An 18,061-nucleotide genomic window follows, 5' to 3' on the forward strand; every position below is an offset into this window, starting at 1 on the left:
ACTCTCTTCCCCGATCCGGCCCCAGCAAGAAGCGCCCCCCCCCGCGCAGAGGCAGCAAGCCAAGGACCGCCACTGCACCTACCAGGGCTCCTGGGGCGATGCAGATGAAGGAGTTATAGTTCACGCCCCTGGGGGGAGGTGTACACCTCCAGCCGTCTCTCCTCCACACTCCCGCCCCGAACGCCGAGTCGCTGCCGCCGGGTGGTCATGAAACTCCAGGTCCCGGTTCACCACACCGCACCAGGCCGCCGCTCGCCGCAGGTCATCCTCGCCTTTAGGAAGCACTCCTCCACAGCCAGGACTCGATCGCCTGATACCCGGAGCCTCCCGCTGCCGTCGCCTGTATATGTGGACCAAAAGGATTTGCGGATCAGTGTACGGATCGACTGGGTTAGCGAAGGGAGCACGGAGCCTCTGTAAGCAGCGGCCATATTCCTCGGCTGCTTGCCACGCCCCGAGAATGCTTTTTTAAAGCGTATTTTAGCAGTACCTAGCAGCACTCTTGTTTATTACTGCAACAGTGAGCTGGGCATTCCGTATATTGCAGATGTCATCAAAGCCCAGCCAGTGTTATTCTGGCCTAGGATTTGGACTTCTACTAGTACGGGCCTGAATCAAGAAATAATCAAGGACTCAATGAAGCTGGATGATGCGACCAAGAGAACCTGGTTGAAATATATAAAAAAAAAATACGTGTGATCTTGGGCATCCTGGGTACTATAATTTCCCTGAATTAATAAATTCTATCTCTAGGAAACAGTTTTAAAAAATGTGCATGAGCCACCTGGGTGCAAACAGACTTGCACTGGAAATTAATAGGCAAACAGTCGTACAGCATCAATTGATTTTAACAACATATGAAATTCAATCTTGTTTATTATGTTGTCTAAGTGGATAGGACAGATATGTGTTAACGCATTTTAGATTTGGGATTTTGTATTGATTAATCAGCTTCCCTGACAGGAATGACTGGTCAAGAGAGCTATGTTGTTGCCCCTGCGACGATCCATCACCACAATCTACAATACATGTGGTTCTTTTTTGCAAATTATTTACAAAAGAAAGAGTGAGATGGATTGTGCCTCTTCTGAGGGCAGGGGTATAGAGGCAATGCCGACCAGCCTTTTTTTTATTTGCAATTTCTGGATAGCATTTACTGTGTTAGTGCAATGGTCAGTTTTTAAAAACGTGTACTTAGAGCCAGGAAGAGTATTAGTGGTTAACTGTTATTGAGAATCCAAATTAAATAAACTTGAAGTGATGGTATTGCGAGTTATACACGATGTGTAAATTCCCCACCTCTAAACATCTGAGTTAATTAATTAATTGTGGGTTTCTAATGCGCTAGAATCGACTCCCGAAGGAGTATCTCTGCACTATAGACCGCTGGGGAACCCGTCCTGGCTTTCCCTGTGAGATGGTCCCTACTGGGTATCGCCAAGGTGAAACCAGGCATCCCCGGCGTATGTGGGGGGCCGTTGTGGAGATGAGGCAAGCTAATGCCCAGAGTTGCCGAGTGTGTTCCCTGGTTAGAGTAGGCACCAAGGCGCAAATTATCGAGTCCGCTGACCCTGGTCCATGACCCTGCCGCGTCGGGAATTGAACCCTGGTCCCGGGCCGTCCTCTGCTTCCGGGTCTGCCGCCTCTAACCAGTGAGCCACACCACTCCAGGTAACAGTTCTTCTTGGCCCTTTTTAGGAAAAATGAATTTTCGGGAAACATTGAATAATTTTATGAATTTTGAGAGTGTGTAAAATGTCTTTTATCTGTTATGTCTGCTTTTGTGATTTTATATGACTAAAATCAAATAAAGCTTATTTGATTTGACCTGCCATATCTAGAGCTGATTTTCGGTTTGCCTTTGTTCCTTTCAGAGACCACTTCCAAAAATGTCATTAGGTTGCCTGCAGTGCAAAATGTAGGAGAAGAGGGGGTTCTGGCTCCATACGTTTTCTTTCATCTTTCTTGAATCCCTTTTCCTTTCATGTTCCATTTTTGCATTTTTACCTAACCCCCCTTTCCCTAGCACAGACTTTTCGCCTGCCTGTGCTCCAATACATAATTACTCACTAGCTCCCCGGTCTTTTGTTGAGTGTCATTTACCAGCCCCATTAGGTGCTTAATGATATGAATGATCGAATGATCTGTCCTTTGCTCATGATCTATCACTATAGATTTTATTTTTTGCTCCTGTTTCTTTCAACAGATGGAATACTTAATTGCAAAGCTTAATGCCTTGACAATGCCTTTGGCTTGCCATCCATATGGGAAAAACATGTGTTGGTTGTTTTTCTTTTTGTTTATTTTGGCATGAAATAAATACAGAACACAATCTTTCACAATGCATTTGGACTTTGAGATTTTTTTACCCTAGGAACTTACATATATATACATTTGGCACAACTTATCTTGTACACAAAAATCTTTCCAATTTGGTGGATCCAGGGTGTAGACACCAGACAGGTGCATGCTGCACAAAGTATTGGGTCCTGTCTGTTTGTGCGTGGACCCCAGCAGCTCACCCCTCCTTGAACATAATCAGTCTTTACCTTTTAGGTAGTTTTTTTATTTGAATTGGTTTTAACCTCTTTGGTTTGATAAGAGAAAAGTTGTACATTTTGAAATTCAACTAAAGTCAAAATCAGAATCTGAAAAACTGCAAAATTCAGTGGCCTGAAAAAATATGAACCCTTGATCATAAATTTTGAAGTGTTCACAAGTCACTTGACTTCCGTGATTCTGGTGGTATGTGGTGCTATGCAAAACTCAAATCAAAAGAAGGGGGGACTAGGAGCCAATAAAGATCCAGTACCTAGGCTCGAAAGGCAGTAATCAAACCAACAGGGAAGGTACTGTTCCTATCAAGAAAATGGAAGGTGAGGCAAACCGGTGGACGAAACATGGAGAGGGAATCTTAAGGATTATTTCTTGTTGCCCTCACACATGGCCTGGAGACGACATGCTTCATCTTTGGCCATTGCTCCTCGTAGGGCTGGCACTGCAATGCCCTTGGGAACTACAAAGGGTCGCTTTGGCGAAGATCTTTCATTTTATAGGCGGTATGATGAAGGGTGCAAGTATGAGGTCATCCTAAATGGTGTATGTAGTAGTGAGGAATTAATAAGGTAAAACTGTCTAGGAGGTACCAAACTATTTTTTTAATGTGGTGGTTCTCCTGGCAGAATTAAAAAAATGTGAAGTGTTTGGGTCTACTGTTTGGGCATAATGTACCCAAGTAGCTTCAAGTCTGTGGGTGTACTGTAGTCAGATCAACATGTTTCATGCCCAGTGGTCCAGAAAGGATCCACGCCACTTCTTCAGGCCCAAACAAGGGTGGTAGCAAATCTACCCCACACTGTACTGTGATATATATAGTGCAGGTATTCCCCATAAAGGAAACAACCTGGCTCAAAGAGAGACATGTACATGCTGTGGTTGCCACTGAATAGTTGCCAAATGGTGAGCAAAGCAAACAACAAACTAATACACACAACACAGCAAGCAAGTAGACAGACAAGGTGAAAACAACCTGTAATTAAAACCTGAGCAAGTGTTACACAGTGTATTGCTTTGTGACTGGTGATCTTACATTTGAACAAGGGATCTTACCCTTTCACATCAATCAAAATTGTCCCCTAAGGTTATACCTCACACCATGGGATCTCATTGTTTATGCCCGTACTGTTGGTACAGAGATGAAAAATCCATTGTTGCTCCTTCCTGAAAACACTTGCTGTGCTCCACATGTGGTTGGCTTCCAAAACGGTCCACCTTAGGTCATCATGAGAATGTCTGAGATCGCTAAAATGATTGCACATCTTTGTGACGTGTCCATAGGGAATTGTGCTCCTGTGTACCATGACCCCTGTTTTTTCTGCCCTCGTGGTCAGACCCACTCATGCAACTCATTAAGGTTGCATGAGCATGTGATCTTATACACCCAATTGTTTGTATTGCAGTTAATGTGATTTTTTTTGTCCAAGTGATGCAAGGTCACAGTTATCAAATGTTGGGTGAAAGAACACGCTCCACAGGACCCACACAGGTAGTGTCCTGTGACGGGTGGGAGAGCCCACAGAGTGATCTTTGTATGGCATAGTCTGACTGCATCACACACCATTACTCCATTAGCTAAAGGCAACACCACATGCACTGCCTTTTGGGGATAAACTTTATTTTTTTTTGTACTCAGGGTCAGTCCTGGTACAATACTAAGTATGTATTCAAGCACCACAATATGCTACATACCCACATGGTGAACATATGATGGCCTGAGTAACAAACAAGCATACTCCACAACTACACTATAAGATGCCGCCACTGTAAGACTTGAAGGAGGTCCTGTAGCCTTCATTGACACAGACCTGCATTCGCTCCCATGACCTCATAAACCACCCGATCACAATTCGACCTCACCTCTGCACACTCCACACCTAGAGCAATTTCCCGATCGCTACACTTTAAAAACGGGTCGCCTCCTCTGCTTTGTCTCGATCCGGGTGAACAGAGGAGAGTAGGTCTCTCGTACTTTACACATAGAAGCCACATAAGTATAATTGTCTTGGATGCACTTCCAGGGTTTGTTTTGATGCTTGATTCCTTTACTCCCTTGACCTGTTGTTGTTAGAGACTGACTGTCATTAAATTTTTATTACAGTTAGCGCCTATGCTCTAACCTCTGTTCCGACTTATGGGAAAATTTTTATCAATCTGAATGGTAAGAACCCCAGTTCAAACTTAAGATCACCAGTCACATGGCGATACAGAATTTAAGCTCATTTTTTTTCTTCCTACTGTTTTCCCTTGCTTTCCAGGTTGGACGGTCATCCTTTTATGGGGAATACCTACACTACATATCATGGTACAGGTGTGGGGTAGGTGCACTACCTCCCTTGTTTGGTCCTAAAGAAGCACTGTGGATACTTTCTAGACTATTGAGCATGAAACTATTGACCTGACCTAACTACCCACAGATTTGAAGCTACATGGGTACAATATGCCCCTACGGTAGCCCCAACCACTTTAAGTTATTTTAATCCTGCAATGAGAACCATACACATTTAAAAAAAGTTTGGTACCTCCTAGACAGTGTTATCTTATTTTTCTTCACTCCTACATACACAATCACCCCACACATTTAGGATGCCCTCATACTTGCACCCTTCAACATAAGGCATAAACAATAAATGTTCTCCGCCAAAGAGACCCTTGTTGAGGCCTGTAGGGTATTGCAGCACCGACCTGACAAGGAGCAATGCGCAATGATGAAGCATAACATCGCATGAATGTGTGAGGTCAACAATGAAATAATCCCTAGGATTCCCGTTCCATGTTTCGTGCTATATAAAACAACATAAACATTTTATAGGTGATTGCCCAAACTAACTTCCAAATTGTGCCATTGCCACCTTGTTACTTTCCTGTTGCTTTACTAAGGTTTGTGGGACTTTACTTAAATATTCTTTGCTACTGCATGGCAATTGTTTTGCAGTTATTGTGTAGCTTTGAACTGTTCCACCTCTAAATTTTCAAGGGAAATTGACACTCATTGCAATGTTATTGGTATGTCTAATAATAATTAATATTATTTTATTTGGTTTCATTTAAGTCGGGCGGTGAACTCCACTCCGCTCATGGAGTTTGCATAGTTTTCTGCACTCCACGTTCTGCGGAGCTTGCGGAGTTCCAAAAAGCTCTGCTGAGTATTTTTCCTCGCTTGCGCTTGTCAATATGAAGTTGGCGAATGCAAGCGAGGAAAATCTACCTTTCGATGAGATTTTTTCTCATTTGCGCTCCTCAACATGAAGTTGGCGAGCGCAAGCGAGGGAAATCAACCTCCTGACGCGATTTCTATACGGGGCGATCAGATTCCTCAATGCAGGTGGCCGCATATGCTAGCGATGGCTTGCGCTGAGAAACTGTCCGTTTGCGTTGAGAAAGCTGCTGCTCGACTAGAAAATCTACTTGAGCAGCAGAAAGGAAGCAGTGCCTGCTTGTGCCTACTAGTACTGTGCATGGGGCCGCTCCAATCTTTCAAAGTGCAGACGAACACCCGGCGCTGAAAATTACAGCGAACTGCATTTTTCTAATGCACTCTGCCACTTGCGGAGCTCAGCTTAGTGCGGCAGAGGTTTTTTTGTACTTCCCGGAGTTCCGCTTGGCAGAACTCCGCAAACTCCGCCCAGGCTTAGAATAGAAGTGAAGTCAGCAAAAGTACTCAGCTACATTTCCATATTTATATACTGTACAGTGTCTTAGCATTAATTACCTTCAAATACCATAGAGGTCAGCATATAAACAAAGCCTATTATAACCCCTGTATGAGAGCAATGTTGATAGGGAGGGGGAGAAAAAATTGGTATTCGGGCATAACATTGGGTTTGTGGTGTATCAGAAATTAGTAAGTTATAAACATCAGTTCAACTTAATAGCAGCACTGAGTTGTGAGGTCACGCCATTGTGTCTGGTGTCCAAATCCTTATAAGGTTCCCAAAGTGAGTGAGTTTGAATGGGCGGTTGTGAGCTAAAGTGTTGCGACAGTCTTGTCAGTGCAGAGGATATGCTGCAGGTTGAGGGAATGTCAAAATCTTTGTTGATATCATCTCATATACTTACTAACCAAAGCCACCCTTAAACCACTATAGATACATTTTTATTAAGTTTTACAAGTTTTGATAACTCAGACGACACTTCTGATGCGATGTTCACATATGTGTTTCTTGCAGAAAAACTATTTGCACGAGGAAGTATCAATAAGAATGAATCTTAGAACAAGGTCGGCATTACTGAAGTTAAATCATGACAACCTACTGAAAATTACCACAATCATCAAAGACTGTTTGTCAACAAAATTGGTAAGTGTAAAGTAGAAGTAATTACAGTTCTTTTGTTAACTCATCATAGTGCTTGACTCAACTGAAGGAGCTAAAAGGTGTCATGGTATATACACGCCCTCATAAACAATAGAGCTATACATCCCACTAATCTATTCATATCAATTATAAAATTTAAAATAGTCAAAAGTGATTTACAAACAGATTTCTGCCTTGACTATTAACATAATTTTAATCAACCATAGATTTGCTATATAAATGACAGCACAAATTGTCAAAAGAACATGGTTTGGCAAGCACATTTACCTAACTTAACTCCATTCTGGCATTCAAGAGCATCAAATGAAGGGATATGACCCAGTCTTATCTACGAAAGATCTGCATCTTAGTTAGATACCTGTATGTATTATGAGCCTCAATCAAATGATGGCTGGTATAATTTAAACAAGAGCTACAATAAATTGACTTTGCACAAGTTGGCAACAGTTTGCAGGCCTGCCAAGTTGTATAGGTCCATGTGTGATTAGCAACTGCACACCAGGTTTTTAGTTTTTCATTCTGGGACAGGTAGTCTTACTTAGCCCATTACAAAGTGAGAGCATTAAGTTCCAGAATGTACAGAAAACTTTCAACCAAAGCATTAGTCACGAAGAATCTAGGAAAAGTGGCAACTATGGAGGGAATGCTGTTAAAATATGGTCACAGTAAATGCTTACTTTGATATCAAGAGAACGCTTATAGCCAAGCTAGAAACCACACATCATTAGTAGTTACTGGGATATGCTTGTCTTGTTTACCATTTCTTTTAGTAGTGTGTTCTTTATTTGGATAATGATCATAGATTTGTTTTTTTAAATATATTCCTATTCATTTACAATAATATCATGACATTTTAGCAGTATAAATTAGATTGCCTAGTATAAGATCTGTAGAAGTGTCTGCTGCTAGTATCGTCAAAGCTGTTCAATATATCAACTAGCAACACAGCTACAACATCAGTCCTTAGCAGCAAAAGAAAGGTTTAGAGGTATGATATGGAACACTATATGAGCAGTCAGCTAGAGTGTAGTATGGAGGGCTATGCGCTGCTGGGTCAGTATGTAATTCTGTGGGGTCCAGATCATATGGGAGCTATAGGAGTAGCCCAGTTATCAACGTGTCTATGTTGTAAGGCCGTGCTCTACAAGTCTTCTTCTTCTCCTTCTGGAGTCTCCAGGTCCGGATGTGTTAGTTCGTGTATAAAGGTCTCCCAGGACCTGGCTTATTCTATGTCTCACAACTCTCTCTTAGCCTCTCTCAGCTAAAGTCCAACTTGAGTGGTGAGACTCTATTGCCACTGCTTCGAGTGGCGAAAACTAAAATAGAGTAATCAATCACGTATGGCAGTGAGGCCCTAAGAGGTACTGATGCAAAACTTCTAGATATAACTATATCAAAGGCCTACAGACTTCTCTTCCATTTGCCATCCTATACCTCACAAGCTCATATTCGTTTAGAATTTGGTCTGACGAGCCAAATGCTTGCACTTAGAGGGTCATATATAAAGTGTTGGCACAAAATAAAGAATTCACCGGAAAACTCCTTGAATCAACAGCTCTGGCAATACCTGACCAACTCCCTTGGAACACCGGCGGAAAAAAACTTAGAGGAGTCCCTGAGTATTACAGGTCTAAAAGAGCTATGGGAGATTCCTCTATCGCATGCACAATTTAAGCACGCAGTGAACAAGAGCTTAAAAAGACATTCTCATGTGGAGGACAAAGCCACCTTTTCTCACAGGCTTCATGCCTGGATGACTCTGTGGACATACAAAACACCTGGGCTCCAAGCATATTTTGGTCTGGGATATGGCTGGAAAACAAAAGAAGCCTTTTTAAAACATAGGCTAGGGACTCTACCTGCCATTCCATATCTACCACCGTGGCTGAGAACGAACTATGGGACTAGATGCCGGCTGTGCGGAATAGGAGTCGAAGACTTAGAACATTTACTATGCACTTGCTCGAGGCTGAACGAGGAGAGAGCAGGTCTGTTAAAAACAGCCGTTAACGAACTAAGTATCCGCTCACGCAGACAAGCAGTCCTTGCTTGTTTTGATCCTGGTCTTCCACCGCTAAATGGGAAGCTGGTGAAATTTCTGATACTAGCAGAACGGAAACTACCATGCCAGGCAGTCGGCTAAAGAGGAAATTTCGGGCTGTGACCAGCTGCTATGAACAATTTGCCACTCACGTTTATTGATTTTAGTAATGTTACTTTTTAACTAAAATTTCTTGCTTTTACATTTTCTCTTTTAACTCTACTTGTGGAGATTGTTTTAATGTATTTTTTTGTAATGGTTTTAATTAACCTAAACAATAAAAAGTTACTACTACTCTTAGCCTCTCTCATCAGTATTCTCCCTTCACACCCTGCCCACTTTAGGAGTTTTGTTTTCCAGCTGGTCATCTTCAGGCCCCTCGTTGATTTCCAGTTCCTGGTATTTTCACTTTTCACTACTACAAATACCAAATCCTGCAAATTGCTAGTGAGATTATTTTTTTGCTGTGTGGGGGAACCACCCTAGAAGGCAATGAGCTGGTTAGTAAGGAACCTCTTTGCCAATAACCTCCCCTTCTGTTCATACCACCCCCTTCCAGTATCCACGCAGGCTCAAAACATATGCAGAATATGTGCTTGTACTTCACAACAGCAAGGAAAGACTTCCCCTTCCGTCTGAGAGTACCTGCTTATGCGTTTGGGGGTCAGGTAGGCTGTATGGAGGACATAATAATTTATCAACGTAATGCGTGCATTTCTAGACACTTTAGGTATCCTTGTTAGTATGTTATCACAGTCCTTTGGGGTGCCCAAGTCTTCTTCCAACTGGAGACGTAACACCTCCAGTGAGCGCAATCCATCTGCATGAATTGCCCTATGCAGGCAGGAAAACGCTGTAAAGTTGCTCGTTGATAGGGCTATGTAGTAGCATTTCTGCTGGGATGAGTGTTCTGCAGAACCCGTCTTACAGTGTTTCCTTATTCTGTTGTAAGTGCCCTATGCAATAAGAAACTCCCCTGGGGGAACCTAAACTCTGAAAGGTGTTCGTCGAATGGTAGTAGCTCATTATCTCTATAGAGGTTGCCCATCTTTGTCACCCCTGCTTCCTTCCAAGCTCCAGGGATCACCAGTTGCACCTGTGTGGAAAGACCTGTAGCATGTCTAAAGGAATGTCTGGTGAGTTTGGGACCCCCACTCCCATTCTTTGCAATCTCCAATGCCAACGACTGGCCTGTACTTTAAGCACATGAGGGTCTTTACCAGCTGATCTGTTCACCCTTAGGAATACCTATAATATACCGCATAGCGGCGGTTCAGTCATTCCCGGGTTTTCCAACTGTCGTCTCCCCATAGCTATTGTTTGCACTAGCCACTGTAATTGTGACCCTATATAGTAGCTCTCGAAATCCGGGGCCGCCATTCCACCCGCCCCTGTCGGTCGTTCTATTGTTCTGAGGGCAATTCGACAGCGCCCTGAGCCCCAGACAAAAATCTGGATCTGGGAGCTCAGGTCATTTAAAAAGGCCATGCGGATCCACAGTAGAATTGCATTAAAAAACTATAGCAGGTGGGGAAGCACCACCATTTTGAGTAGCGTAATCCTGCCAGCCACCGAAAGCCGCAGGGCCTCGAGAAGTCTATGGATGCTCTCAATCCCTGCATGGCTGTCCCTATATTTCCTTCATATAGATCAGTCCAGTTATGGTAAATGTGGACTCCCAGATGCGGCAGACAACTAGGTTCCAACCGCAGGCTCTTGAGGTCCCAAGGAGCGCATCCCATCTGAATCACTGGGAAGAGTCAAGACTTTTTCTAGCTCACATTAAGCCCTGAGATGGAACCAAATCTCTCTAGCAGGATCCGGGCCCCCATCAAGTCTTCATCTCCCCTTTCTAAAAACAGCAGCAGACAGTCCGCATAGAGTGCTATGTGATGCCAAGCTTGGTGTCAGGGTTCACGGGAGGTTTCCTCCACGTAATCCTCAAGTACCTGCTATCTGTGCTATTTACCCTACAAAAACCAAGAAAAGAATGCATAGGGCCTTTAGTTGGTGGATTTGCTGGCACCGTTGGATTTCCAACATGTCTGCCAGCCCATCTGCGGTTCAGCGTTCTAGTCTTTATTGAATCCTATCGGAGTATGTGAAGCGCGCTCACTAACATTCCAAGGCGCACTTCACCTGAGATTTCAGCCCGTTAACACCTACCTCACACTCATCGTGGAAGTCAGGGTAGGCCGCGTCATTCCTCGCGAATTAGCTCCGACGGTCCACAGACTCTTCGGTGTGAAGGTTAGTGTTTACGAGCTAAAGGCGAAAGCGTGTCTTACTCTTAACGCACATGTATACCCGAGCAGTGTCACAGAATTTCACAGAGACTAGCGTTTTTAGTTAAATGCACATGTGTACTTAAACAGTGTTTCAAAGCCTCGCTTCACGAAACTAAGCAGCCTGGTAAATTCCTGAATAGACAGAGTAAGACTAGTGTCTCATAGCGAAAGCGCATTATCATTAAACAGTGTTTCAGAACATTGCTGCCTCAAACCAAGCAGGAGGTCGAATTCTAAAAATATCAGAGAGCGTCTATTGTTACTAATTCATGCGTTCATAGAAATTAGAAGGCGTTTAAACTATCTACTATAAAACTAGGACATACGTTTTGGGTTTGAACTAGCGTGTGCTACTTTCCTTCGCGGAGTCCAGGCTCAAATCTTCATAGAAATAGAGTAAGAATTCTCGATCCCTTTCCAAGGAATAAAACAAGCTAGTTAACAGAATCTCAGGATAATACTAATTGTTCCAGTTATTTCACGAAGAAAGATACACAGTGCTTGGCCCTAAATACTCAGTAAGTCTCGAATAATAATTACATTTACGATTTTGAGAAGACATTAAGAATACATAGGAAACTTAGCTTTATGCTTCTGATTAAAACATCATTAGACAATCTTCATTGACACCTGCAAGAAGAGAGAAAAGAGTGTTAACAAGAGCCAGAGCAAACCAGTTGAACATTAAACATAGTTGGTCCTGGATATCTCTTGGTAAGACAAGCTTTCCTTATTCAAGAATTACAGTAAGTTTTAAATATAGAATAATAGAAAAGTAATGAATGTTAAATGTTACAGCTTGTGATAGAAGAAGACGAAACGAGTGTCCAGGGCTGTCTCTTCTCTTTCTCCCAATCCCCTTTCCCCCTTGCAGTACTTATCTACTGAGAGTTGTAAAGTATCTCACAGGAACGTTCTGGTGGGGGCATTGGGAATTAGCAGCATTCTGCTCCTGTGTTATTTGAGTGCAGACAGAGAAGGTGGATCTGACACTTGGCCAACTTTCAGTCCTTTACAGGACCACCCTCTTCTAGCCCCAAATGCGAGGGGCTCCATGGGCAGGGCAAATATCAGGGGGACAGTAGCACCCTTGTCTGGTGTCACGCGCTGCTGACCATCCTCGATAAGGTCCGCCTGTGCGTACTTTGGCCATAGGCTCAGTGTATAGGAGTCTAGTCCATTTTATAAACCTTTCCGCCAGGTTCAAGTTTGCAAATACTTCATACAAGTAGGCCCATTCCAGGCTGTCAAATACTTTTTCTATGTCGACAATGAAAATCGCTGCTGTCTCCTGGTCCTCCCTGTTCGCCTCTAGGACAGTGAGCAGGCGTCTGATATTTACAGCTTTGCTGCAAGTTAGAATGAACCCAGCCTAGTCCTCATGCACTAGCGTGGTCATGAAGGGCAGTAGGCGGGTGGCAAGGATCCGGCTTAGAATTTTGTCATAGATGTTTAACATCAATAGCGGATGGTAGGTCGTCTTGTCTCAGGCATCTTCATTATGCTTCAGAATGGGGACTACAAGACCCTTTCTTGTGGTGACTGGAAGGGAGCCTGTATTGCCAGCCATCTTATACAGCCTCGCGAGGTGAGGAATTCAATTCCGAGAATATGTGGAATATAACTCTATTGGGAACCCATCTGTGCCCAGGGTTTTATTGTGCGCCATATGCTTAATAGTGTAGAATTTACAGGAGTGTAACCCATAGACCAGTTCAGGACAGGGTATGTAAGATGCATTAAGAAACAATGTCCTGATTGGTAAGGATTATAGACAGTTAATTACGCATGCAAACAGCATTACGAGCAAGGAAACGAAGGAAAAACCACATTAGTTCGAGAAAAGATAGCTAATCATCTTTACATTTTCACATAAGTTATGGTCGTAGAAAATACAGTTAAAGGCAGCACTGCATAAAATGAATTAAATACAACCATAGAACACTTGGTGCTTGAAAGTGAATATGGTGAGGGTAGCGGCGCAAGTGAAACAAGGGAACAGCAAGGACGGCGCACTGTGACAAAGTGCAAATTATTTACAGTGAGTGGCTCTAGGGTAGGTGACAACATGATATCACAATACATGATATTTTTCAATTTGTTGTTGAGCCACAGGAAAGGAGTATGCCTATTAATATGCTGTTAGGTCGACGGCGTTTCGATCCAGGTTAATTGGGATCGTCATCAGGACTGGGTTGTCTGAGTCAGGGCGTGCTTGGTTTAATTCCGTGTGTAGGGAGAGATCGTACTTTGTTTGGAATGTCACATACTTCAGGGGGGAGCATATGAATAGCTCTGGTTTTCCGAGGTGAGGCGATATAAGATTGGCCTCGATCTCGCACATTGTCGAGATTGAGTCACGACACGGCACGCTGATTTATACAGATGTGCTGTCATAACGGCTGATCACGGACGGCCGCTTAAAGCATTGCTTAGATCAGTGCCCTCAGGCATACTAGGCATAATAGGCGTACTCCTTTCCTGTGGCTCAACAACAAATTGAAAAATCTCATGTATTGTGATATCACGTTGTCACCTACCCTAGAGCCACTCACTGTAAATAATTTGCACTTTGTCACAGTGCGCCGTCCTTGCTGTTCACTTGTTTCACTTGCGCCGCTACCTTCACCACATTCACTTTCAAGCACCAAGTGTTCTATGGTTGTCTTTAATTCATTTTATGCAGTGCTGCCTTTAACTGTATTTTCTACGACCATAACTTATGTGAAAATATAAAGATGATTAACATCTTTTCTCGAACTAATGTGGTTTCTCCTTCGTTTCCTTGCTAGTAATGCTGTTTGCATGCATAATTAACTGTCTATACATCCTTACCAATCAGGACATTGTTTCTATATGCTTAATAGTGGCAGCTATCTCATGGGTAGTTCAGTCCCTTCGCAGTGTGTCTGCATCTTCCTCCTTGATTCGTGGCACCTGGAGGCCTGCCAGGTATGTTTGTGTTTCTGGTGGCTTGCTAGGAGATGCGCTAGTGTATAAGGCTGAGTAATACCCTGCGAGTATCTCATTAATCCCTTCCTGTGTATAGAGTATGCTGCCTTCTTCATTCTCCAATATGTAGGATGAGTGAACCTCTTTTGACTAGATTAGACAACTATGCTAACAAAGATTACCGATTGATCTCTTTCAGAATGGGTTCTGTCTATATAGTTCTTATAATCAAAACCTCATAATCTCTGCACTTGCATTGCTACGTCTTCTCGGCCGCCAAAGGTTCTGGATGGATCTAGGGGGTGAACCGGTCATCTTAATTCTATATCTCGTAGGTGTTCCTCTGCCTTTTCTACGTCAGTCAGTAGAGTTTGTCTAATCCACTTAGAATCAGAAATACAATATCCCAGTGCCACAGCGTTGAAGGTGTCCCATTCTATTTGAGGGGTGGATGCCGTCCCAGTATTGTCAGCAAAATATTAGATGATTTTGGTTCTAATTGTTTCGCTGACGCCCTGGTCCTCCAATGCTAAGGGTTTGAGCCACCTGTTGGTATTGAAGGTCTAGGGTGCGCCCATTGCAGGGCAGCAGCACTGGGTTGTGGTCTGAGATAGTTCGAGACAAATATTCAATTATACCGATTCAGCCGTGCACATCCTTGGAGGAGAGGAATAGGTCTAGCCTGACATGAACTTCTTGGAGGCTCAAAAACCAGAGTAGTCTCTGTCCTGTGGGTTCAGGCATCTCCAGGAGTCCATCAAACCCATTGCTGTTGCCAGTCCGCAAACATTCTGGCTGTGTGGGTCATTCTGGGAGTCCCGTATGGGAGGGTGTGAGCAGTCTAACAGGGTGTTGATGATGCAATTAAAGTCTCCCCTGATTAGGGTTGTTTCTGTCAGCAGTGGGGCTAGACAACACAATAATGTTGCAAAGAATATGCTTTGTTCAGAATTTGGGGTGTATATGTTTATGACAGTTATTTCCTTGCCCTCCTGTCGACCCCTCACTGATACATATCTGCCCTCGGTATCTATCACGGTGTCTATAAGTTGGAAGGGGACTCCCGCTTGAATCCACACAAGCACTCCCCTGGCAGATGCCAAGTATGTAGTAAAGTACAACTGACCCCTCCATCGTCTCATTAATGACTGACCTTCATCTATTGGTGAGGTGTTTTTCTTGCAATAGTGCAATATGTGCCCCTCTCCTTTGTAGATAAGAAAAAACGTGGTAGCATTCCTCCATATTATGCATACCCCTAACATTCCATGTCAGGTATTTATAAACTGGATTACCAGTCATGCTATGCTGGGTGTGGGCATAGGGTTCCCCGCGTCCTTGGTGTATAGGCAAGCTCACCCTTCTTAAAGTGTTCCGGAAAGTATTGTGTATGCTGCTGAGTGATTCGGTTTTTCCCATCCCCAAGATCAAGAACCAACCTCCCCAACTCCCCCTCCGCAGGACAAGCAGCAATATGCTCCTCACCCAAACCATATTAATGTTCAATAAATTTTGTGCAAGAGCTTCCACAGTGCTCTGCAGCATACAGGGGTGTCCCACGCAGTCCCTTGGCTGCCAGGCCTTCATTCTGCTTGGTTATTTATTAGTGTGGTGCACTGTTCAGGGTGGGTGGTCAGGACACTTCTTAGGTCCCTTGGGCCAGCACAGTGTCAGCATGTAGAATCAAAGCTCTTGATTGCTCTCTGACAGGAGACCCAATGCCCTATATGATGTCATCTGCTGTGCGTGTTGTGACCTTGGGCCTCTCTAGGCTTGAGCTCCCAGAGGCATTTGATTCTGGATCTGATTCAGAGTCCGGGGGGAGGGATCCCCACTCCAGTGTCTCCTGGTCTGTCTGACCCCCACTTATTTGTGCTACGACCTCCATCCCTCTACGGCGTCCCAGCTTGGCCTCAGCCTGGGAAGGCGCAGCCAGACCTTGTCATGCCTGAGTATCTCTGTGTTTCTGGTGCTGTTGTTTCCACTCTCCACCTTCTACATCCGATTTCAGTTCATATCGAGCTCCGAGGCAATCCCATGCTTCTTGTGGGGATTGAAAAAACTGTGTTCCGTCTGTAGTTGCTACCCGCAATCTTGCTGAGAAGAGCATTGAATATAGGAGTTCCAGTGTCATCATTTTTTCTTGACCTCCTGATAGGATGCTCTTCGTCTTTGGACCTGCCTGGAGAAATCGGGGAAGATGCACACAGTTATATTATCAACTCTCAGTTCTTTTTTCTTACGCGCTTGGTCCAGGATATAATTTTGATCTCTGAAGTGTAGGAGTTGTGCTATTATTGGTCGTGAGGGAGCACCAGGTGGGGGAGGCCTGGCGAAGACTGGATGTGTCCTTTCTAGGGCCAAGAATGCAGAGAGGCCCTCGAGGGCCACAGTACTTCTCAGCCATTGTTCCATTTGCTGTACTCATTGATGCCTTCAGATTTTTTGGGCATGCCTGTGACTTTAATGTTATTTTGGCGTGAGCAATTTTTCAGCATCTTCTGCTCGATTCTCCAGCGTCCGTACTTTGGCTTCCATAACTCGGATGTGCCTGTATCTTGGCTATAGTAACACCTAACAAAGGGTTCAGGTACAGAGATTCACTAGCAAGCTACAAATTCATTCTGGAAAATTCATTCAAGTAAAAAAAGAAAGAAAGAAGCCTATATTTCAAAAACAATTACAAAAAGTACTCATAATTTATTAGACATATAGTTTCAAATAAAACACATTACAAGTCAAATGAACGCTCATAAAAAAGTGTTGGCAAGACTAAGACAACCTATTCATTTTACCAAACACGTGGCTAACATACAAACATTACATATACAGAAAGAACAACAAAACAAATATAATGTGTCTTTCACAGTTTGTGGCCACAGAATGCGTCGACGGCGTTTCGACCGCTGGTTGACTATGCGGTCATCATCAGGACAGACAGTGGTTAGAGCGTTTTCAGTAAATATGCAAAGGAAAATTACAATCACTATTTACATTCAAAGGGGTAGGCTTCTTTAGAGGAAAAAGAAATAAAAGTAAAAAACGGAAAAACACCATTCGTGAAAAAGAAAAGAAATCAGCAGAAAGCTAGCACCACACCAAAAGTGATACTGTTTCCCCAAGAATAATAAATTAATATTCTCCAATATTAAAAGCAGACCATTCAGTTGTTGAACTGCAGATGCAATACGCTAAAATCTGCAATTCACAAAGAATTTTTTTTTGGGTTGATTCTAGTGGTCCATGGATACACTTAAATGGCCAGGAAAAAGGAAATACCTAAGCCACATAAGTCAAACAAATACTCACTTATGGAACAAATTACAAGTCCTCATAACACAATTCGAGGGCTGATAAGAAAGCTTATATGTAAGTGTGTCTTCAGCACGACAAGAAGTCCGTGAGGAGCAATTAATTATGGCCCAACGTTTGCCCAGTCAATCAGCACTAGGAATATAAAAGAAAAATGAACAGAGAGTGACAACCTGTACTACTCATGTGCCAAAACTCATCATATAGAATGGCCACAGGATTTCTAACTACGTCCATGGCTACCTGGGGATCTAGTCACAGGACTACCTGGGGTTCTAGTCACATTAACAATACAATCCATAGAATTATGCTGAAATGAAGACAGGAAATATCAGTCTATATTATTCGTCCACTAAAAATCGACACAAATAATAACCCAATTATTTACTTCCTACAGGGTTTCCTAATTATTTACTTCCTCCAAGGCTTCCTTAACTTGTAGCCCCGTAGATTTATCTATGCGCCACAAATACAGAAACGTGCCGTAGAGCATAACCCTGCTTTGTTGGCACACAAAACCACATGTAGTAAGACTCAACTTTATTAGACCCAAAACGTCTGCCGGGAAATAATGGAGAATGCCCTCGGTTTAAATA

The 18,061-nt window shown here is 43.3% G+C and overlaps 1 protein-coding gene across 2 annotated transcripts in view; it reads left to right on the forward strand.

Annotated features, from left to right (window-relative positions):
• Window positions 1–18,061, forward strand: part of LOC144754857 (uncharacterized) — a 1,464,081-nt gene that overhangs the window by 1,013,797 nt on the left and 432,223 nt on the right. For both annotated transcript variants that reach the window (XM_078643119.1, XM_078643120.1), the window contains exon 16: window positions 6,726–6,854. In XM_078643119.1, the coding sequence (XP_078499245.1) occupies window positions 6,726–6,854 (129 nt within the window). The remainder of the gene's footprint in view (window positions 1–6,725; window positions 6,855–18,061) is intronic.

The sequence above is a fragment of the Lissotriton helveticus genome, chromosome 5_1, assembly GCF_964261635.1.
Source record: "Lissotriton helveticus chromosome 5_1, aLisHel1.1, whole genome shotgun sequence".
Classification (NCBI taxonomy): Eukaryota; Metazoa; Chordata; class Amphibia; order Caudata; family Salamandridae; genus Lissotriton; species Lissotriton helveticus.